We start from the raw sequence: 23,366 nt of genomic DNA on the forward strand, positions 1-23,366 counted from the left end.
GAGAGCTTGTGCAAGTGGGAGAGTCAAAATCCAGTCTTTGAAGTATCCCAGTACTGAACCAAAGACATTCCTGCCCAGTCACACACCACATGCTTTACGTAGAAGTCTACAGCTCTGCCTCAAGCACTAATCTCTTTCAAGTGGTCCAGACACACCAAACTGGGCTGGATGAAAGCAAGGCTGTGGTTTTGTTCTCAAGTTCAATACGTTTCTTTCCACATACTCAAGATCAGTGTCACTGCATCATACCAATTGAGGGGCAGACTTCAGCTGTCCCAGCCCATGTGTGCAACATGAAAGAGACAATGTAAAAAGACCTTCCACACCTGTGCCTCTGCCACAGCTTGTGGGGGGGCTGTCTGGTGGGGTTAGCCCCCTGACATATCTAGGAAGGATGATGAAAGAGAGGTCCAGTGGTTAAGGCTTGGCCCATAACTTGGCAGAGCAGGGTTCAAATCCCTGTGTGACCCAAGGCAAGTCACTTAACCTCTCTGAGCCTCAGTTCCCCATCTGTAAAATGGGAATAATAGCATTTCCCTGCATCAAAAGGGTGTTAAGAGGACAAATACACTAAAGATTGTGAGGTGTGCGGATACTACAGTAACAGGCAGCGAGCAGTGGAGCCAACTCTTGCGGTAGATGGGCAGAGAGTGTCATGGCATCCTATCCTGTCCCCCCTCATCAGAATATCTGGGTACAGCTGCAGGGGGATGTGTGACTACACTCTGCTGAGGTTCAAAGAGTGGCACTTTGTACGCTCCCCAGCATAATTCTGGAAAAGTCAGCAGAAATTCTCCCAGCCATTCCTGTTGCACTGTACCACAACCTGCTCAGTATCGTAAAGCCAGGAACTGGCCTGCTCTGATGAATGAGCACCATACAGCTAACTCTGTTGGGAGCAGTCACCTTAGTATCAAAGCACTGACGTTCCAAGCTTGGAAGGGCTTTTAACGTGTATCTTTGGATCATAAAAACAAATAATTCTTCCTGTTATACCAGCACAACCTCATTGAAGTCAACAGGACTGCTCCAGCATTGCTGCGAAGAGCATCTGACCTATTGACTGTATCATGAGAAAAAGAGAAGGTGTTGAAACATGTAGGTTTTCCCTTTTGTAGGGCATATTATATTCATAGGTAACAAACTGACTTAGAAGACCATAAGAATTAGGAGGCTCGGGGGACCCTTTGGAAAACTCCGTATGTACAAACAATCTGAGACGCTGTTTTCCTTACCATTCTCTCCGGCTTCTAACATGCCCTGCAAATACCGGAATGATCCAGACTGCTTAGGCTCCGAAGCTGGCTTTTCGTAATCCTGGAGCATCTTGTACACATCTGATTCCATGTCAATTCTATTTCTGCTTCTTGGGAGAGGTTTTAAAGGGTCAGCACTATTTAAAAGCAAAGCAATGTCAGATAGTAAGCAGTTATTGCATTCAGGGGTGGAACAAGATTCCCAGCTAACTAGGGATGTGTGAACTCCATGGGGTTGGAAGTTTTATGAGCAAGCCCAAATGTTCTGTGCTTCCCCAAACAAGTCTGCATTTCATTAAACTTTTTCACCCATAAATTATATCCACGTTTATTTTCACAGAGGTTTATTTAAATCCCCCATTCCCATGTTTTTTGCCTACAGCAAAGTTTTCTCTAGGGAAACAAACATGCAAACCATGAAAGATAAACTAGTATGTTGCTTGCTCTTCTATTGTGCAATAGAACTAAGGATTGACCAGTTACCAAGAGTCTTAGAAAAAGGGCAGCTGCTAAAAAGCTTCGTCAATTTACTGTGCCACACATGGAATGTACTGAAAAAATTCATTAAATTAATGACTCAGTGCTATGGAAGCCACCCATCCATCGTTAAATGACCTGACATCCGGGGTATTTTTTTGTTGTTGCCAGCTACAGCTCCTGTGGATATGATGTTATCTCCAGTGAACGCACCTTTCTAATCCAGTTTCCTTCTGGATAATTCTGCATTGAAAAGGCCAATGGTATTTGTCCCAGAAAGTCCAAGTGTTAAAAAATAAAAACAAAAAACCACTAGGCCCACAAAAATGACCACTAAACAAATTGATGAAACACCCTCCAAACTTCCTATTTTATCACATTCTCCCCCATGTTCTTTGATCCCACATTGTCTCTTTAGATTGTAAATTCTTTGGGGCAGGGGATTGTCTGTCTGTGTTCAAAGCACCTGGCACAATATTGGGTGCAACTGAAACAAACAATGTATAGTAATGAAGGCCCTGATTCAACAATCCATCCTAATACAGCAAAGCTCTAAAAGGACATGCTTATGTTCCACTGACTTCAAAGAGACTTTAGCAAATGCTTACGCATACTGTTGAACAGAGAAGGTCTTAAGCATATGTTTAAATGCTTTTGTTGAACTGGGGCCTGATAGCATATTATAGCACCTAGGGGCAAAGACTTTGTCTTGCTTGTCTGTAAAGTGCCATGCACGTCAATGTCTTTATAAAAACAGTAAAAATAGCCAGAGCTCTTAATCCCCGTCAAACAGCAGAACACATCTTACTCATCATCTGAGTCACTGTCTCCACCAGCATTGCATTCATGCCAGTACATAAATCAAACAAAATTCACTTTCAACAGTGCATTTTCTGGAAGTAATCTGGATCTTAGATTCCTGCTGTGCCCAACTTCTGTTTGGAATGTGCACTTGTTGGTGGGTAATGTAGGAACTCAAAGCTGAACTTGCAAGATCAGACAAGCGGGACTTGATTTTCTAACATTCTAATGGGCAGTTAGTGATCTCTTCATCAAGTCAGCAGTGGCAGGACTGGATTGGTCACCAAGGATGGAGATGCCATTATACACAGTAGAGGAACAAGATCCACAACTAATTAGGGAAGGGCGTACCACATACTCTATGGGGTTTAAGGTTTTGCAAGCTGCTCTGGGTGTTCTGTGTGTCACCAAACAAGTCTGCATTTGATTAAACCTTTTCATCCATGCATTACATTCTAGTTTATTTTCACAGAGATTCAATTAAACTCCCTTTCCTCCCGCAATGTTTTTCTGCCTATAGGGAAGCCTGGTCTAGGGAAAAAATTATGCAAGCCACGAAGTAATCTATGCATAATTCCCTGAAGATTGTGATGACCATGAAATCTTGAGTCAGCGAGCTGAGCTGTTGCTGCTGAGAATCGTTGAGTGCACATGGGACTGCAAGTTGTTGCAGCATCTACCACCGGTAACTTGAACCTGACTCTGTAGATTCTGTGCCAGTAGCTCTAGAGTCCTTTCTGTATGTCTGAAGTTCCCTAACTACCTTGTTATAGTGCTGTCATCCGTCAAGTCATGCGTTTTCAACTAGGGAGTAAACTTGTCTTTTATCAAATCCAGGCAAATCCCATACTTGGAAAAGACTGAGTTCATGACCCAGTTCTGAACCTATGAATGCGTTCAACATCAAGCACAAATGCACTGACTCATCATTAAAGCTAATCTCCCTGTTTTTAGCCAAGGTATACAAAGCCACATTCTGCTCTCAGTGATTCCTGTGCCATCTCAACAACTTCAGCATCATTAATGTCAAGGAGGCTGTACAAGTGTAACAGAGGGCAGAATTTGGCCCATTAAGTCCCCCAGGTGTGAATTAGTACAGACACACAGTACTCCACAATCTGAAAAAGCTTCTTCACCGTTGGGAATTAATATGGGCATTTTTCCTAGTTCAGAACTAATGTATGACATAAATTGCCAACAGCCTCAAATGAAGATACTCCAGTCTGCAAGCTGGGCTGCATCAAAGTTTCAGCTATTCATCTGAGCTGTGTGTGGCTAGAAAAGTGTTTGATTTTCTATAAGCACTAATATACCACAGCCTGCCAAACAGCTGCACTGACCTAGATTTATAGATGTCTCAATTTATTGGACTTAGTTTTGTATGAAAACCATAATCCCCAAATCTGCTCCAAGGCTTCACTTGGAAGACTAGTCACTGTACAACAGCAATCATAGCCTCTACGGGGCAAAAACCTTTGATAAGTGTCTGGTGGACAAACACTTCCTTAAAACAAGATACTGAAGTTTATGACTAACTCAGGATCATTAGCATCTTCCCACATTGGGATCTCATCTGGTGACTGCTACCTATCCAGTTCCATTAGCAGTAAAAGGATCTGAATCAGGCAAGTTCCAAATTCAGTAGTGATATAAATGATGGGATAAGTTATGCAATGGGTGTCAGTCAGGCTGGCTGCAATTGATGAACTAGAGTAAAATGTACTAGTTTTGGCATTAAGTGGACAGGCAAAACAACTTCAGCCAACCTGATATTCACACCAGCTTGGCATCCTACAGGTAAATTGGGAATTGTGTGGGGATAGGTAGAGTGGGGGAGATCTTGCTTTTATTTCACAGCTTCCTGTTAATTGTTTGTCCTCCTACACACATCCCTTCTGTCCCCCAAACACTCAGTTACATGTTATTTGTGCATCTACTGAATGCCTAATTGGTGCAATTTATGCCATTTGGCCATTGACATTACAACATGTGTAAATTACAATTTGTGTAACTGGCACCACTGAAGTTGGCCCACAGACTTTCATGGGTGTTACCCTTGATTGGTCTAAGAAGCATTTTGCTGAAACTGGCCTTGGTCCTTTCTAATGAGCACAGAGTAACATGCCCGCCTCCACCTGTGGAGAATCTGCAGAAGTTAACAGAGGTGGTTACAAAAATCCAGAGTCTCTGACCCATTTGAAATCCACACTTGAAGGGCAACTGTCAACTTGGATTTTTTTTTTTAAATTGAATACTTAAAAAAATAACAGTTGCTGACAGAACCCCATTAAATAGCATGTTCTGATTTTTTAAAGATGCCTTTGAAAATATTTACCCTGGTTCATGTACATAAGGGTTTTCTCCATCAAAGGAAAAACTGAGTAACTGATGATATGGAGGAAACTTTGAGAATGACTGTACACAGCGTGTTGTCAAATGTACAAAATAAACTTAAAAAATATAGAGAAAATCATTTTTACTGCCAATATCTGTCCGTTATAGTTAATTTAGGTGTTACTTGGAAGCATAACAGGTACACCATTTTCAGACAAAAATGTGGTTTTACCAAGTAGGAAACTTCTGTTTAAGAAAACGGCCAGTCAGAATGTTCAAACGTACAGATTATTGACCTGTTTTACTGACTACAGAGAAAGATGCAAGTACCAAGCCATCCTTGCTTATAGACCATCACTGGTTGTGTTGTAGTTCAGTTATGTGATGGCACCAATCAGTCATTCTTCCAAAATACTAATATGTTATGTCAACATAAGCTAAACTGCATGAAGAGAACTTTTGCTGTAGCAAAGCCGTTTAGTTGTGTTTAGCATAATGGGGTTCTGGTGCATGAGGGGCTCCTGGGCTCTATGATAATACAAATAATAATAAATATGGAGCTACTTTGGTATAACATGTTTATGTATTGTACTGAGTACAATAAGGGCCAAACAAACGAACATCAGCCACACACGGCATATACCTACGTAAAATAAACAAACACTGACTGCTGCTCCCATATGGCATTTTGATTAGAAACTTGAACCGTTAGCTCCAAGAACCCAGGTTCCCCATGAATGTGGGATGGCTGACATCTTCACTGGCACATTCAACATTAGACCAGGAACCTGCAGAGCTCAAAAGCCAGTGCACCCTATCTGTGCTGTACCAGACTTCTATCCTTTACGGACACGGCATGGAGGGGGGACCTGTTATGTACACCCTCCCCCCGCAAAGCACTTTATATAAATTGCTATTTAAAAATGTCAATTTCCATCATTAACTGTTAGCAATATAATCATACGATCAGAGCTTTTCTCACACCTGTGTGGCGAAGTAATATGGAGCCCACTCATCTGTGCTGGCAAACTGGATTCGACATTGTTATTTGGATAGAGTCGCGTTGGATTATTGTACTGTAAGTTCAACATCTGTTTGTTGTCAGTGGGGCTCCCTCCGGGAGCATAGGGCACTGGTCTTCGGCTCTGAGTGGGCCCATTATCCTAAACGAAAGAAGAAACAGAAAACGGTGAGATACGTGGCTCCTAGTACTAAACAGCCACTCCGGCTATTCTTCGCAGCCTATAATAGCATTTCATTTGTTGTGTGTAAATAAGCAGAGGAAGAGAAAGAAATTCACCAGGAAAAAGGAAATTCACTTCTGACCCATAATTAGATCTTGGTGAACCTGTACAGCTTTCATTAGTCTGTAATTAAATAAGCTTGACTGTTTCTCAATATTCAGCCATTGCTAATTATTGTGCAATTTTTTCATTTCCCCCATATGATCAATATTTATCTGTCCTGTGAAGGAAGAAAAAGGGGCATGATTCACATTTCAGTTATACCATTTCACAATACAGTTGTGCACTGTTCCGATTTACTCCTGATTCACACTGGTGCAAGCAAGATCAGAATCAGACCCCTGGGCTATGTATTCAGGTTACACAAGAGCCCAAATAAAGGGCCAGATCCTGACACCCTTTCTCACCTTGAATAACACCTTACTCCACAAATAGTTTAATTCATTTGAATGGGACTGCTCTTGAAGTCAGGTGTTACTTGAAGTGACTAAGGGGATCAGAATTTATCTCAAGCTAATAACTTGGTATCTATATTTACATTTTTTGCTGGCTTTTTAGTGCCTGAGTGAAAATTAACATTTTGCAGGGCCAAAATGATGGAGGATCTGGTCTCTTTGTCGTATTTCCACCAAACAGGAACTGAAGCATTGTAAAAAGACTAGTTTTCATGTTATTTCAGCTTGTGACAAAGTTTCTCCTCTACCTTGGTGGGTCCTGTGCTTATTGGCAGATTTGCTCGCCTTGCAGATTCACCCTGTGGATCAGGAAACAGCTCATAGACTTTCCCCTCTGGTAGAAGCCACAGTCCAGGTCAATTCCTCCTGTGTTTGATCAGGAGTTGGGAGGTTTGGGGGGGAACCTGGGGCAACCTCTACTCTGGGTTCCAGCCCAGGGCCCTGTGGACTGCAGCTGTCTAGAGTGTCTCCTGGTACAGTTGCGCGACAGCTACAACTCCCTGGGCTACTTCCCCATGGCCTCCTCCCAACACCTTCTTTATCCTCACCACCGAACCTTCCTCCTGATGTCTGATAATGCTTGTACTTCTCAGTCCTCCAGCAGTCTGCCTACTCACTCTCAGCTTCTTGCACGCCTCTTGCTCCCAGTTCCTTGCACACACTTCCTCTCCTCTGGCTCCCTTTGGCCTGACTGGAACGAGCCCTTTTATAGCATCAGAGGAGCCTTAATTAGAGTCAGGTGCTTAACAGCCTCACCTGACTCTTAGCAGGTTAATTGGAGTCAGGTGTTCTCATTAGCCTGGAGCAGCCCCTGCTCTGGTCAGTCAGGGAACAGAAAACTGCTTATCCAGTGGCCAGTATATCTCCCTTCTACTACTCTGCTCTTCCCAACTGGCCTGGGTCTATCACAAGCTATACAAAATATTAACAAAGGCTGTAAAACCCACTGAAAAATATTTGATCCTGTGCACACCAGAAGGTACAAAACACATCAGAAGTAACATTTACTGCTAGAGGTGCTCCCTACCAACCAAGCTGTACCCATGTTTTATCTCCTTTTTAATATCCTGCTTGGCGAGCTATCAGCAGAAAGAAGAACCGTGGTATATTGACAAGGGAAGATAGGTTATTTCATATCCAATTATCAAAAGCAGGGTAAAGCAGCTGAAAACCAAAGGGCAGTACTCTTCCACTTGCCCTGTGCTTGTTAGTTCCATTTGTGCTAGTCAGGTTCATGTCTGTACCGATGGAAGAATAGATATTTACATGAGAGACATTTTAATTGTAATGTATTCTGGGCTGGGCTCCAGGAGCTACGTTGATTTATACCAGCTGAGGATCTGGCCCTCAGTTTTTAACATTCTTGTATATTTAAGGCTTGTGAAAAGCTAAGGAGAAAAACCACATTGTGACCAAGTAATGGAGTGCACAGTTTGGGTTCTATTACCAGGTTTACTTTTGACTGAAATCATTCAATAAATGCTAATTGGAAACAAAAGTTTATCACTGGCATATAGAATGAAATAATTTTATGTCCAAGTATAGTAAAAATTAATTGGTAAGAAAAATAAAAACAGACCCAGCAAGAGGCAAGGTTTTTAGCATCCAATCCTGAAATTCTTCCTCAGGCAAAACTCTTAACAATATCAGTGGGATTTTTGCCTGAGTAGGCAAGATTGGGGATATAGGGTCTGATCCTGGAACCACCTAAGCACGTGAGTAACTATGTATGTGAACAGTCCCATTGGACTCACTGAGACTATATGTATGCATGAAGTTACTCACGTGCTTAAGTAGTCGCAAAACTAGAGCATTCTTTGTAATGCTATTTCAGAGACATATGGGGGAAATAATTGCTTCCAACATATTAGATCAAATTATCTGTTAAAAAATAATTTCTCTGCTGGGAATAATATTTCAGTTTTTTTCACCCGAATGATTCTTTAAAAAAAACAACCAACCCATAACCCATCAGGCCACAGTTCCCAATTCCCAGATTTACAGTATTATTTTAAGGGAAATAAAGCAAATACTTTCTACCATGCCCCAGAGGGGAAAAGGAAGGCCATAAATGTTTGAGGGAAAGCAATAGTGTAAATTGGCCAGATGGTAAATCATTTTTAGTAAAAAGCCATCGGTTCTTTGGAAGCCAATCCTGTAAATGTCTATGTCAAATAGGTCTGAAATTGCATTTCACTCCAAGGAAATTGAATGCTACCCTTTCCTGAGTCAGATGAAGAAACCACAGAGCAACAGACAGAGGCTAGTCTGGGTCATGACTGAGGTTTGACACTTCTGTTTTACATGGATGAGCCACTCAGAATTATGGGCCAAACTCTCCCCTGACAGATGCATGTGCAGCTCCCAGAGAAGCCAACACAAATACAACATGTGTGTCCATGGGGAGAATTTGGATTTAAATTATTTGGGCTGCATGTTTCCCTTTACTATGGAGTAGAGTGTATCTGCTTTGGAGAAGAGTGCAAGTTATCTGAGAGCATTATGCCACTGACCTTGTGCATGCTCTCACTCCATCCCCGCCCCGCTGTAGGTACACAGTGAGTAGTCAGCGTTCTGCCGATCGTGATGGGGCGCGCTGGAGGCAGTGAAACCAGGCTAGACTGCAAACTCATCTAAATTTAAGGATTCTCAAAAGAAAATCTGCCTGGGGGTTAATTCTTGTTCAAGCAACATTATCTTCTCCCAGCCACCGTAACCCTTCTCCCTTGGGTGCGGGTACAGAGGGAGGGGCCCTTCAATGGCACAGCTCCTGATGGCACCCAAGCAACCACAGAGAGGAGCTGGAGAAGGATCCTCGTTACCTTTTGTGCAGGTTTAGGATCCTTCTCCTTCTTGGTTGGAAGATGCAAAGGAAAAACTTTCCTGGGTTGACCCCACAGGGTTTCTAGCATTTGTTTTCCTCCCCCCATCTTGTCCTTTTTTCCATACAAGGGATGATTGGGGCCTTCACCATTAAGGTAACATGGGATCGTAATCCATTTCTGGAATAAAATGCACTTTAATGTGGGCCTAGAAAGCATGATCTCCTGGGGCTCCTTTAATCCGAGGCAGTTTGTAAACTGTCAGGCATTCATTTCTGTTGAACAAAACAATGTGTAAATCAACAGCAAATGTGTCTTAAAAAGCTAAAAAATATTGCTTTGACACTCTCCAAAGTGCATAGAAATTCAGTGTGGGACGCAGATTTATTCAGTCGTGTGGGGGCCTCCCCAACTACGCCCAGTTAGGCAGTGCAGTCTTGGAAACATTTCTGTGTGGAGTGGTATCAGTTTGGTGACAAGCATAAATGTTTGTGAGGCCATTTGACAAGCAATGATGTCCCTTGCTGTGGTTTTGTGGCCAGCTGAAGAGGGTCACTCTAAGTAGGGAGGTGCAGGTCCTTAATGGCTCCATGCTGCTCCCTAACAGTCCTAGCCTGCACCTCCATGACACTATTTCGGCTCAGGTTAAAATGAAGCAGGTCCGTTCCAGACAGGATTCCAGCACAGATCCCACGCCTGGTACCCCAGAAAGAAACCAAACGCCAGCTGGTTTTACTTTAAAAATCATACCAATTTTTTGAGCTTCTTGAAACCAAGGACAAACACATTGCCTAAAGGTCCAATACCGCTCTGACTGAAATCTGTAGCGTCTGGTTTGGGCAAGTCGCAGAGTGAAGGGGAATACCATGTCCCTAGTAAGCAAAGGCTAACTGGAGACCTGAGCACTCTTTTTTTCCCCAAAGAGCTCAGGGTCGGATTCTCAAGTGTTCAGCACCCGCAAATGGGGCCAGACTTCCAGAAGAGCTTGGCACCCTACAGGTCCCATCATGGCATTTATGGCCAGATTTGCAGAACAGCTGAGCACCAACGTGCTGAGCTCTTGAATATCTGGCCACTTATTCCGTTGCCAGAATGGGAACTGACCCCTTTGGTGGGGTTCAGGAGAGGGGCTATAAGAGGCTGGCTAGGGGAATGCCTGCGAGAAGGCAGGGCTCTGTGCCCAGGTGCTGAAGTCTCCTTGAATTCCACACTGAGAAGGATTTTTGTTTTTCTCCAGATGCCTTTGCTTTGTTTGCATTCCTAGTTATAAAGATTTGGAAAAACCCTTGCAGACTGCTATCTCATTTCCTGCTGACTCACCCCAGTAGGCCCTTCTACTGTAATGCTCTCTCCAGATTCCTGTCTTCTCAAAGGGGACTGAACTTCTTGATTGCATATTCACTGCAAAGCTCAGTCCAACTTCTTTGTTTTCAGTCTGCCATGTCACTTCCCTGCAGTCACACACAATGACCCTTTTGTATCACATGTAGCCCTGGTGATGTGAGGGCTGGGATTCATTTAATTTTAGTCACTACTAATTAATCTGTAGTCATTATAACTATACACTGTATGAATTTTTCATAATCACCTGCTCTCTCTGCTGTTTTCAAGGCTCTGCCATTCAGACTGACTTTAACTGATAGTACAATGGTTATTTCCTATCTACTTAAAACCTTGGCCAGTTTTCTAGAATTTCAACTGTGGGTAACTGCGAAGTATTGTGCCAGGGTGGAGTGAAGGAATTACTGGCTACTGGGAGGTGCAGAAGACTAGTATTGTTAGGAGCAGCCATGCTTTATACCTACCTTCCCTGGAAAGGGAGTATTATCTTTTTTTTTTTTTTGGACCAACTTCTGTTGGTGAGAGAGAGAAGCTTTCAAGTCACACCTTGTTTTTTGAATATTCTGGGACCGACATGGCTACAACTACACTGCATACTCCCTTTCCACTCAAGATCACTCTCCTGCCCCAGTACATGCTCTCAACTGTGACCCGCTTCCCTTCACTGTCAGTTCTCAAACCCTTCCTCAGAGCCTGGAAGCTGACCTGAAGGTGTCTCCTTGAAGATCAAAGGACTGATTCCAAGTCCTACTGGAAGATTTCAATTGGCTTAAATGGGATTGAGACAAAATGCACAAGAGCATCTGGCATTTTCTCTCCCTGCACTGGAATGGGTTCAATAAGTTCTTTGAGTAGTTGCAGTCTTTGATGGGTTTATTTTCTTGGACCACGCTGCAGACTCAGGCTGTGGATTAAGAGGAAAAACATGGAGAATATTCAGTCTTCTGGGAGGTCACTTGTCTTGGTCTTTCTTGGTTGTACTCCTTCGGTTGCCTGGATTGGTTTCAGACTCTTTTCTCAGTATCTGTCTCAGAGTTTTCAATGAAGGCCATGCAAGATTTTCAATAGTACAAAACATTCATGCCTTAGCACTTAGAAATCTAGATCCAGATGGATTTCTTTCCAGCTCTCAATGTTTAAGATTACAAAAATGTCCCCAAGTTGGTGGCTAATTTTCTTTACTCTGCCAGCTTTTTTCTTTTCTATAGAACATAGCCTAGTTAGAACAGTTTTTAAATAAATTTCTTATGGAGTTTCACTGCTAAGAACTAGTTTTACCAAAGGTAATTCTTTTGGTCTTCAAGAGCGAAGCATTAAAATCTATTTTCTCATGCTAGCCTTCCAAGATCAATTATAAACCACAACAAAATCTAATGGAGTTTGTAGCTGACTTTTGGGATTCAGTGGAAACTGGCTTGTGGGGCTTCTCCCTCATGATTTGTGTTTGAGTCACAAATTAATTTAACATGAGATACTGAGGTGAGATCTCAACATCTGTTGGTTTGATTTTGTCACAAACGAGAAGATACTTAGAGAATCCTGGCAAGTTGCTGCTTTGCACCAGTTGAGAACAAGAGGACGTCAATGTTGAGGTCATGTCCTATGTGCAGAAGGCACACTTCTACAGAAGTTTTTATGGCTGAGGCCAAAGGAAGCAGAGCACTGGGCCAACCACAAATGAAATTGGAAGTTGGAATTTTGAGGGATTTAAGAAGCCTAAACCCTCCCGTATCGATTCTTGCCAAAGGAAGGAGACTTGCAAGGGGCTGTTCAAGATGGAAGTCCATTCTATGCATCACCACAGCTACATCATAGCTATGTGGATCTGCTGCTGCTGAGGTGAGATCAGGTATTGAGACTTTCAGAGCAGGGACTGTGTTTTTAGAGGCCCTAGCACAATGGGGACCTGATCTTTTGGGTACTACTCCAGTACAAAATTACAATAATGTGATCTATTGCTGTCTGAATGCATTAATTGGTGCTTTGCTAGCTGTATGGTAGTCTCTCCACTGGCCAGCTCTGGGCCAGGCTTTCTACTTCTTCCTGACTATTATATGGATGGAGATCTCCAACTCCCTTCCTGACCCATGTTGGGGGAGAATACATAGAGGAAAAATGATAGAGTAAAAGAGGAGGAGAGCTTGGGGCCATGGTGAGGAAAGGATTGGGGGCAGGAAGGCATCTGCAAGGAACTTGAACATGGACTGTCTTGCCTAATAGTTGGAGCAGGAGTCATGCCTACAGGGCAGAATAGGGATTCAGAGAGGAAAACTGAAGTGAAGGTCCAGACCAGAGTCAGAGACCAGATGCCAGAGTCAATGGTCAAGCCAGGGTCAGATATCAGCCGGTATTAAGGACAGGTCTGCTGATGCCCTCTGCTAATTGGGTGGTTTAGCCAATCAGGCAGTGCAACTGGGGTCCAGCTGCACTCTTTGGACTGCCGGGGGTTTAAGCTAGCTAGCAGGTAAGCAGGCTAGCTGCAAGTTCTTACTCCTGACAGCATTCTTCATAACATCAGTGGGTCCCAGATCCCCCAAATCAGCTTGATCAAGCTAACACTCCCAAGAACAAAGCTACTGTCCCAACATTCACGTGTTGTGTTCTATCCATGTGAACACCTGTCACTGTTTTTCTCTATGTATTTCCTAGGAACATTTAGTTCAACATCATGTTTTCCTCTTAAATATATACATCACCCATTTATTAATAATTTGCATCCCTCGGCACTGCCTATACATTAACGGCTACTGATATGTATGGCCTTATGGATGCAGTCCATACATCCTGACAAACTACTTCCAGAAAAAGGAAAATGCAACACAATATGGCTCTGAGTGTTTCTTTTGGCATGACATAGAGGAAGTGAAAGGAAATTATACATATACGTTTATGGTAATAGTAGCATTGGCAGCAAGCCATGATTACATGCATTAAGTGCATACTCTGATAAGGTATATTAAATTGGCTATTGTACTTGGAGCTACTGGATTTTTTCCCAATAAAGCCACATTCTGTCAGTCTTGCATGCACTGAGTAGTGTCTCACTCCACAAAGAATCTTAAGCAATGGCACTAAAGAATATACTTATCACAGGAAGAGAAGGGCGAAACTCAGTTGTGCTGTCTATCACTAACCTTTGCCCTTTATTGTTACCAAACATCTCAAAATGGAAAATACCACGTGAACTGTTTTCTGAAGAAAACAATCAAGTTCACGAGATTTACACTAGGAAATCTGGAAAAGAAATGGGGTCTCCTGCCCCACAATTAGATTTATTTTTTGAGTTAGGCTTTTTCTTGAAACACAAACACTCTTCTATTTTAACTCTTTATATGAAAACCTTTTATATTTTGTCACAGTTTTCGGAACTGAGGTGGAACATGTTTATATCAGTGATCCTTTGCACCACGGGCTCTTACAGGTGTACACTGCTGGCTTTAAGGTGGCAACAGAAAAATAGATACTTGTTTATCTCAAGTATCTAGTTCAAACAAACCAGTGTAACTAAATGGAAGGACAAGAAAAAAGCTGCTGGCTCTGGAATGCTGGTTACAGAGTCCAGCACACATGAAAGGTTTTTTGTTTGGGAGGATAATTAGCTATTTATAGTTAAACAAGTTCACTCCTGACCTTTCTTTATAAAGGATGGAACAGAATCTGGTTTTGCAAGGCTTCTTTCATATGCAGCGTATCCCATGGAACCTCAAAAAGCAATAAGATGCAGCAGGAAAATAGCCAGAAAGCCACCAGTACTGGACATCAAAGAGACCAAGTACTCTGTACAACTATTTTTCTCTTGTCCCACAATGCACCAACGCTTTCTGTACTGATGTTAAAACACAAACTACTTTATTCTGCATCCACTTAAAAACTCTTAATACAAATATGTAAGTTTCTACATTGCTCTCATCACAATGGTATCTGCAATATATACAAGGGAAACAATAGAGACGTTCAAGCTGGTATTTGGAACAAAGAGTACATTGACAAAGTGATTGATTGATGTGTTTTTAAAAAAAATAAGCATGTTATTAAAATTAAATTGAAAGGACACAAACCTTCTTTATCAACATGTTTAGAATATAAAGCACAAAGCCTATTGAAAAGCCATCATGACAACATCATCTTAAATAGTCTGTTCTGACAGATCATCAAAGAGGGAAAAAAAACAAACTTTGGCTCAGCTGTCCAACTGCTAATGCTATTGACTGAACATTTCTCGGCATGGCTGTCTGACAGCCTGAATACTTTAACACATAGTGCCTCACTAAACAATCCAACCATTTTCTTAAAATGGAAATTATGCAATTGAAGGAAAGTGATAGTCTCAATATTGGGGATCTCCTCATTTTTAAGAACGGGAAAATTTCCTACAGTTGAAAGACAACAAGTTGTTTGGATTTGTAAAACTATCCCCTGCTCTGCTTTCAACCTGAACAAAGAGTCAGCAATGAGTGCTTCAAAAAGTGAGATCCACCTTCATGGGAGGCTGGTTCTATACTTCTTTCCATCCCTGGAAAGTCACTTTAGAATCCTGTCCAAGTCACTGGTGAATCTTTTTTTCCCCACTAGCTCAGTGCAGCTACAGTTTCTCACCTATTACTCCATTCACGCCAAGACACAGCCATTGAAGTTCCAAGGATCCAAGGCGTTTTTGAAAATGCCTGGTCTCCTCCAGTCTCACAGATACCCAGGAGAGGATAAAAAGAAGTAGGATGGAGATTTCAGTAGAAATACAGAACTATACACCATTATGCCAGTTTTACTATGACTAATGGCTTGTCTACAAAGCAAGCTAGTGCCTGGCAAGCCAGACTACAGCACATCACACCTTGCTGCACAGTAACTTGCCTTGTGTGGAACCTGCTACATTGGTCCTGGAGTGAAGCTTAGCATACTGCTCCTCTGGGACCTTCACCGCACTGTAGCAGGGTCCACACAGCAAGGTAGTGCTTGGCAAGCTAGTGTGCTGTAGATTTACACCAGGGGCGGGCAAACTCTTTGGCCTGAGGGCCACATCAGGTTTCTGAAATTGTATGGAGGGCCAGTTAGGGGAGGCTGTGCCGCCCCAAACAGCCAGGCGCATGGCCTGGCCCTCATCCCCTATCTGACCTCCCACCATACACTTCTCACCCCCTGACGCCCCCCCCCCGAACTCCTGCCCCATTCAACCCCCCCGTTCCCTAGCAGCCCACCCCGGGACCCCTGCCCCGACTGCCCCTGGGCCCCCAGCCACCCCATACAACCCCTCCTCTCATTCCTGATGGCCCCCCCGCCCCAGGACCCCTACCCAGTAGCATAGCTGGGGGGGAGTGGGGCAGCGGCCGCTCCCCCACCAAGCACAAGTGGCGCCTTTTCAATTTTTTGGCGCCTTTTTAATTTTTACTCACTCGGTGGTGCTCCAGCACTTTGGCGGCGGGCCCTTCACTAGCTCCGGGTGTCTTCGGCGGCACTGAAGGACCCGCCACCGAAGACCCACAGAGCAAGTGAAGGTCCCGCCGCTGAGGTGCCGCCGAAGACCCGGAGTGCCGCCCCATCAGTAAATGCGCCGCCAGGTGAGTAAAAGCGCCACAGCAGGTGGCACCTTTTTTTCCCCCTCTCCCCCAGTTCCCTCCACCTGGCTACGCCACTGCTTACCCCATCCAACCACCCCTTCTCCCTGACTGCTCCCAGAACCCCTGCCCCTGACTGCCCCACACCGCCCCATCCAACCTCCCATCTCCTTCCTGACTGCTCCTCCGGGACCCCCACCCCCATTCAACCCCCCTGCTCCCTCCCAACTGCCCCGAGCCCATCCACACCCACACCCCCGACCACTACCCCAAACTCCCCTGCCATCTATCCAACCCCCACTGCTCCCTGCCCCCTTACTGCGCTGCCTGGAGCACCTGGTGGCTGGCGGTGCTACAGCTGCACTGCCCAGAGCACCAGGACAGGCAGCCGCTCCGCCTGGCTGGAGCCAGCCATGCCACCGTGCAGCACAGAGCACCGGCTCAGGCTGTGGCTCTGCAAGAACCCCGCCAGCACAGAGCATTGTGCTGGCGGCGCAGTGAGCTGAGCCTGCGGGGGAGGAGGAGCAGCAGGGGGAGACGGGGGGGGGGACGCTGGGGACTAGCCTCCCCAGCCAGGAGCTCAGGGGCTGAGCAGGAGGGTCCCGCGGGCTGGATGTGGCCCGTGGGCCGTAGTTTGCCCACCTCTGATTTACACCTGGCTTACCACGCATTGCATTGTAGTAGGGTCCACATGGGGTGTTACTGCACTGCAAGCTGGTGCACTGTAGATTCACAGCCTGGCCTGCCATGCACTAACCTGCCATGTAGACAAGCCTTTGGGCCACTATATCAGTAAAGCATATCAGTAAAAGTGGTACAACCCCCTAGTGTAGACACAGTAACATCAGTACAACTGTGCTTATTATGCTATTAATGTACTGGAAGGGAAATAAGCTATGCTGGTATAAGCATGAGTTATACAGGTGTAGCTGTGTTCACAATAAGGGTGGGACTGGTATAACTATGATGGGGCAGGGGGAGAGAGGCACACTTCTAACCAACATAGTTTCACTGGTACAAAAAACCCCTCTGAGGTAGACCAGGCCTAAACTGAGTTTCATCATCACAGAAATTTGATCTCCATACTCATCAATATGGTGCTATGATTTCGCATTTAGGTTTGTTGCCCTCGCACAAACGCTTTTCTCCATTATTAATTCACTAAGGGCCAGACTCTAAACAACGTATTCATCTTGAGTCGTAACTTACTCCATGAAGTAGTCTCATTCTAATCAATGGCAGCACTCAATGGGCCAGATCCAGAGCTGGTAGAAATTAGTGTCGCTCCATTAAGATCTGAGGATCTGGCCCAACGTGAGTAAAGGTGGCACAATGTGGTTTTAATTATTTTGTGCCCTAGGTGTATATTAAGGAAGGCTGACGTGTCCAAATTTTGTTTTAAAAATATAGAGTCCATCTATCTTAGACCAAGGTTATGGGTGGCAGTATCAAGCCCGATGGTACCGTATGTCAGAGGAGAGGCATCAGGAATGTGCAGGTTAATAATCCTCAAGCTTTTTAAATTAGTTTGTAAACCAAGCCTCGGAAGCTGAGCGCATCTATCCAGCTAAATATTTCTAATATAAATGTTCCTCTAACTGGGAAAATATGCAATCAGCCAGGAATTTTGGAAAGAATTAGAAAATTAGTCTCTCTCTCACTATGGAAGACAATGTTTATCATATTATGTAAATGCCTTTTTGTACAGTGAACAAAAACCATAACACACTTTTCAAAATGTGACAAGGAGAGCTTTAGACTGCCTGCTTAATGGGAATAATGGTGGGATTCAAAATTTCACACAATCTTCCAGCAAGGATTTGCATCTAAGCTCCTTCCTTGGCAAGTGGAGGCACTCCATCCTCACTCCATAACTAAGGCTAAGATGCTGGTGGTATCAAGAGCTCATTTATTCTCTGTTTTAGATATTGTCAATCTTCCTAAGGTGACTGCTCTATGTCCTCCTCACTCAGAGGGAGATATTCTGTGCTAGGCACGTGGTTTCTGAAAGTTTGGGAACTTCAGCTCTCTCATTCTGAATTCTGATACCTAGCTTAGCAAGATACATACACTCTTATTTGGCTTACTGCCTTCTGAATGCTTCCCAGCTTTGCTGCCTCAAATTCGGTTGATTCGATTTATTAGGATTTTTTTATTTTATTCTCTTTGTAAGGGATTCTGCAAAATGCTTTATTTATCCTTCTGTCTTTGTTCAGCTAGAGAGCTTCATTGGTAGGCAGGAGTCCCTATTATAAGGCAGAATTTTTAGAGACAGTTGTATAATACTTAACTCTTAAACTTAAAGGTCTGTTCCAACTCCAAAGTTCATTTACTTCACTGGCTTTTGGCTCAGGCTCGAAAAGGTTGAAAGTACAAACATTAGAAAACTACTAATCCCTTGTTATTCAAACACTCACACCTTGTGAGATAGGTAACTCCATTAACCCCATTTTACACATGAGTTAACTGAGGCAGAGAGGTTAAGGCCAGAGATTTCCAACTCATGTGCCTAAAGATGGTACCTAAATAAGCGGTGATTTTGAAAGATTCTGAGCAGCTGCAACTTTCAAGAACCAACCAAAGGCACCCAAGTATGAAAATGCTGTTTGAAGTGAATTCCCCATGGTCACAGAGATTTAGAACCCACAGCTCTGGGTGTAGAACCTAGTAACTCCCTAATCCTGTAATCAGTCTTAAAGATCACATTAGTCGTGATCAGATGTAAGGGGCAGTTCTGATAGGAACACATGGCAGTCAGGTACCTAATTCCCATTGTGTTAGGCACCTAACTGCCTTTAGTGCATTCGAAAAATCTACCTACAAGATTTATTTTTTCTAAACCACAGGGCCCAACTTCTCCTGTCAGTTCTACGCATGCAATGCAGCGGACATAAATCGAGCTGCCTGTGTGGAAGAGGGCCTACAGGTTGAGACTCAATGATGAGTTTGATGTACTTCAGATCTGCTGTGGTCAAAAACACACTATCATTTTGCAGTGCTCAGTTAATTACCTTGGGCACTTAACGGTTTAAGCTAGATGTTTACTGAAATAAAGATATGAGGCTTGATAGGTGTAAAACATGAGTTGAAAATGTCATCTGGTGTTAGAGTCAATTTACAAAAGTATCCCTTGGGGAAATGTTTGTGCATTTGTAGCTGGTGGGAGCAGCCTGTGAACGCTCCAGCCCTTAAATAGCAGGCCTCTCCTCTGGCCTTTTGTATCTGAGTTCAGATGTATTCCATAAAAAGATGACAAGCATTTCTCAAACCCAGGATCTGCAATATATGGCTAAACAATGTGTCCGTGGCAAGGGCTACTCAAATGATTACAGTAGACAGAAGAAGGGGGAAAAACAAAACAAAAAAACAATACCTGAGTGGAGTCGGTCTAATGTTTGTTCTAAAAAAGTGCCCACCACAGCGTCTGTGGGTAAATCATAGAACTGGAAGGGACCTTGACAGATCATCTAGTCCAGTACCCTGCAATCACAACAGGACTAATTATCTAGACCATCCCTAACAGGTCCAGTGATGGAGAATCCACCACCTCCTTAGGCAATTTATTCCAGTGCTTAACCACCCTGACAATTAGGAAGTTTTTCCTAATGTCCAACCTAAACCTCATTGCTGCAATTTAAGCCCATTGCTTCTTGTCCTATCCTCAGAGGTTAAGAAAAACAATTTTTTCCTCCTCATTTTAACAACCTTTTACATACTTGAAAACTGTTATCATGTCCCCTCTCAGTCTTCTCTTTTCCAGACTAAACAAACCCAATCTTCCCTCATAGGTCATATTTTCTAGGCCTTTAATCATTTTTGTCGCTCTTCTTTGGACTCACTCCAGTTTGTCCACATCATTCCTGAAATGCGGCGCCCAGAACTGGACACAATACTCCAGCTGAGGCCTAATCAGAGCGGAAGAATGTCACGTGTATCATCTGTAAAAGGAGACATTTTTAATCAAAGGCACAAGCTGAATCCTGTCTCATATTCTTGCTTAATTTATGGAGGATAGCTACAACAATCAGCTCAAATTTAAAAAAAAAAATTAAGCTTGCTTCAGAAACTGTACTAATTCTGGTCCCATCATACACATTTTTGTGAGGAGCCAAAGCATTTTAGCCCTTTTATTGTTCATTTGAGGAAAGTTAAATAAAAGAGAAAATGAAATATACAAAGGTTACAAGTACTGAGCTGCTAAAATTATCCCAGACCTCATGTGGTAACACTATAGTTTAGGGTTTATCATTCCCTTTGAACTAATCACAACTCCAGAAAAGCCATTAAACCCTTGCTGTAGTACAGCACTATGTTTTCGAGTGGTTTGGTTTATGTGTAACTGCAAAGTAGTTAATTGTAGCCACCTACACTTGTTCTAAGGCATAAAGTAACTTCGCCCTATACGCTATAGAGAAAAGCAAAACGAATCAATTGAAATAAAAACAATCCCTTAAATACAGTTATCCTGGGGGGCGTGGTGAGCTGCAGCACAGACCAGGAACAGGCATGTGCAAAGATGGTATAAAGCTCAGCTTTGCACTTCCTTGATGCTGGGGTTGCCATGATGTATGGGAGCTGGTCTCCTGGTGCGAGAGCTGCCTGAGTGGTAATCTAATTCAGAGTGGCTGGTAATTGCCCCATGGGGCAAAGCTGCAGCTGGAGATCCCTGCAATGTAGGGGGAATTCTGGCTACCCCCTCTATCCCAGTAGAAGATTGTTCACAGATGAATGATGATATTGGAGCCTTCAAGCCAACTCTAGACCAGCAGAGTATCCCCCTTGTACTGGAGCGATCCTCACAAGGCTAGCTACACCATCTTTAGGGCCAATCTACGCCAGCAGCCTGGCACAATTCACCCACACTGCATTAGGGAATCCGGCTGAATTGTTTTAAATTTAGCAGTAATGATATAGGGCAAACAAGACAGAAATTCCTGAGAGGGTTGGACAGTATTTTGAAATCCAAATTGATTGTGCCTGTCATCCAACAACGAAAATATTTATAGACAGTATGGCTAGAGGCTCAAGTTTCTCTTATAGGATTTTGCACAGCTGCCTACCTACGGCTCTGAAACGGGTGAAACACAATACAACAGGTCAGAGTTGGCAGAACAAGACAGACCTGGCCAAAATGTTTTTAAAATATAAGGTGTGATCTCTTCATATGTCAAGCCTCTATCCTGCTCCAGAGGTCAAACTCAAACCCTGAAGGCCTCATTCTGACTTGGTACTTGATTTACAGTGGTATTACTCCATTGACTTCTGTTTTATGCTGTGAGATCAGAATCAGGCCCTAGACCTTTATTAAACATAATTCATTTTCATATCCTGCCAAACCTCAAACCAAACTTAGTTGCAGCATCCTTTTATGGGCAGTTCTGTGAGCAGCTCACATGGGCAGCTAAAAAGGAGGCAGGGACGTGGTTATGATTCCCCGCTCCAGACACACACCTTCATATTTGTTAGTTTAATGTTCATAAAAGATGCTGGTTTGGAGACTGAGGTCCATTTGTCAACAGAGCCTGGGTAGTGTTGGTACCATTTTAAAGTGAACATCGGTGCCATGGTCATTTGTGTGATGTGATCAGCTCTCCATTGGATCACCTCATTCCAAAGCATGCTGAAGAGATGCTGTGCAAGATCTTTATTTCAAGGGATGCACTCTGAATTGTGTGGAGACAAGAATGTAAACCTATGATTATACTGAAAAAGCCACACACATTAAAATTGAGATTATTTTCATTTGACTGTCAAACTTTTCTTTCTGAGTAAGCTTTGGGTTGATTGTGGAGATTCAAGAGTCAGCTTTGTGGATAATCCAACTTCAGGCTAATTTTAAACCGTCCTTGTAAAAACAACCCTGGAATTTCATTCGGTGTTGAAGATTAATAGATAAGAGAGAAAGAGGATTGATTCAGCTGGCTGAACTGAGTGTTTGTTTTTAAAAAAAAATATTTCAAGTGTTCTGCCGAGAAGTAACTATTTCAAACAATGTATCCAACACCTACGAAGGAAAACATCTAAGCTGCCTATACAACTTACACATTCATTCGATGATCGCCAAAAGGGTTTGTCCAATCTTCCCTTTTATACATTTTAAAGTCAGATGGTCTTTCTACACTCCCTTTAGTTAACAAAGAAGCAGAAAACATTCATCTGAAATGTGACCCCATTTGGAGCCTGTCATAAGTAATAGGTTTGCGTCCGCCTCTAATAAGGTTTGGTGGAATTCATCCTGAAAAAGCTCTGCTGTTAATAGGAAACAGATGAGATCTGGGGATAAAAAACAGTCACAGAGCTATGTGCTTAAGTACTCCACTGCACATCCAAGAAAGCATTCATTTAGCTGTATAACAACTGCAAGGGGGAAAATGCATTATCTGCATGCCAAGTATTTAAAAAGGTTCTTTCAGCTTCACATCTCTATTATCTGGGATAGTACTCGCCAAACTGATGAACGTTTTTTTAAATGATTGTTTGCATGGTACAGTCTGCCATATCCCAGAAAGCTCTCATCAGCCACAAGAAAAACATCATATAAAGGTTTTCTTTTTTATTGTTATTTTTGATGGCAACCCTATGGCCAGCCTTGTGACCTTACTATCAGTTGTGGATTTTACCACCATAAAATCCTATTTCCTGCCAGTAAATATGTTATCAAGACCCTTTCTCTAACGCACTGATGTTAAAAAATCCTCCATAAAATGTGCCTTTGTAGTTGTCTGAAAACCACAAACTGGGGACTATAACCACCAACATTTCATGGACAGCCAGAGCTTGCCAGTGCTTTTTAACATTATCTACTCTGTAAACATATGCACTTCTGGAATACAAAACAGCAGCTTTATAAGCCTTGCCTTCTGTTATTAGAAATATTTTCTTCACAGCATTTGCAGCTACCGGTACTACATGAATTATTTTAAACACCATCCTTTTTTAAAAAAATAATAAAAAGGGAGAATGTGCATTTCCTCGCATGATCCAATTACTGTGCAATTAACCCCCCGCAACCCTAGCCATATGATCACATTAATTATATTAGAACAAACCCTCACTGATCCCACTCACTGGGACCTGGCTCTGC

General features: G+C 43.1%; 1 protein-coding gene across 3 annotated transcripts in view; it reads right to left on the bottom strand.

Moving 5' to 3' along the window:
* PDLIM4 (PDZ and LIM domain 4) overlaps positions 1-23,366 on the bottom strand; it is a 94,150-nt gene that overhangs the window by 12,995 nt on the left and 57,789 nt on the right. The window contains exons 4-5 of one of the 3 annotated variants that reach the window (XM_045027930.1): positions 5,853-6,031; positions 1,236-1,363 (exon numbers count right to left, since the gene is read on the bottom strand). In XM_045027930.1, the coding sequence (XP_044883865.1) occupies positions 1,236-1,363; positions 5,853-6,031 (307 nt within the window). Of the gene's footprint in view, positions 1-1,235; positions 1,394-5,852; positions 6,032-23,366 lie in introns of all 3 variants that reach the window. The other 2 variants (XM_045027929.1, XM_045027928.1) reach the window with 2 other exon arrangements.

This window comes from Mauremys mutica, chromosome 8, assembly GCF_020497125.1.
Source record: "Mauremys mutica isolate MM-2020 ecotype Southern chromosome 8, ASM2049712v1, whole genome shotgun sequence".
NCBI lineage: Eukaryota > Metazoa > Chordata > Testudines > Geoemydidae > Mauremys > Mauremys mutica.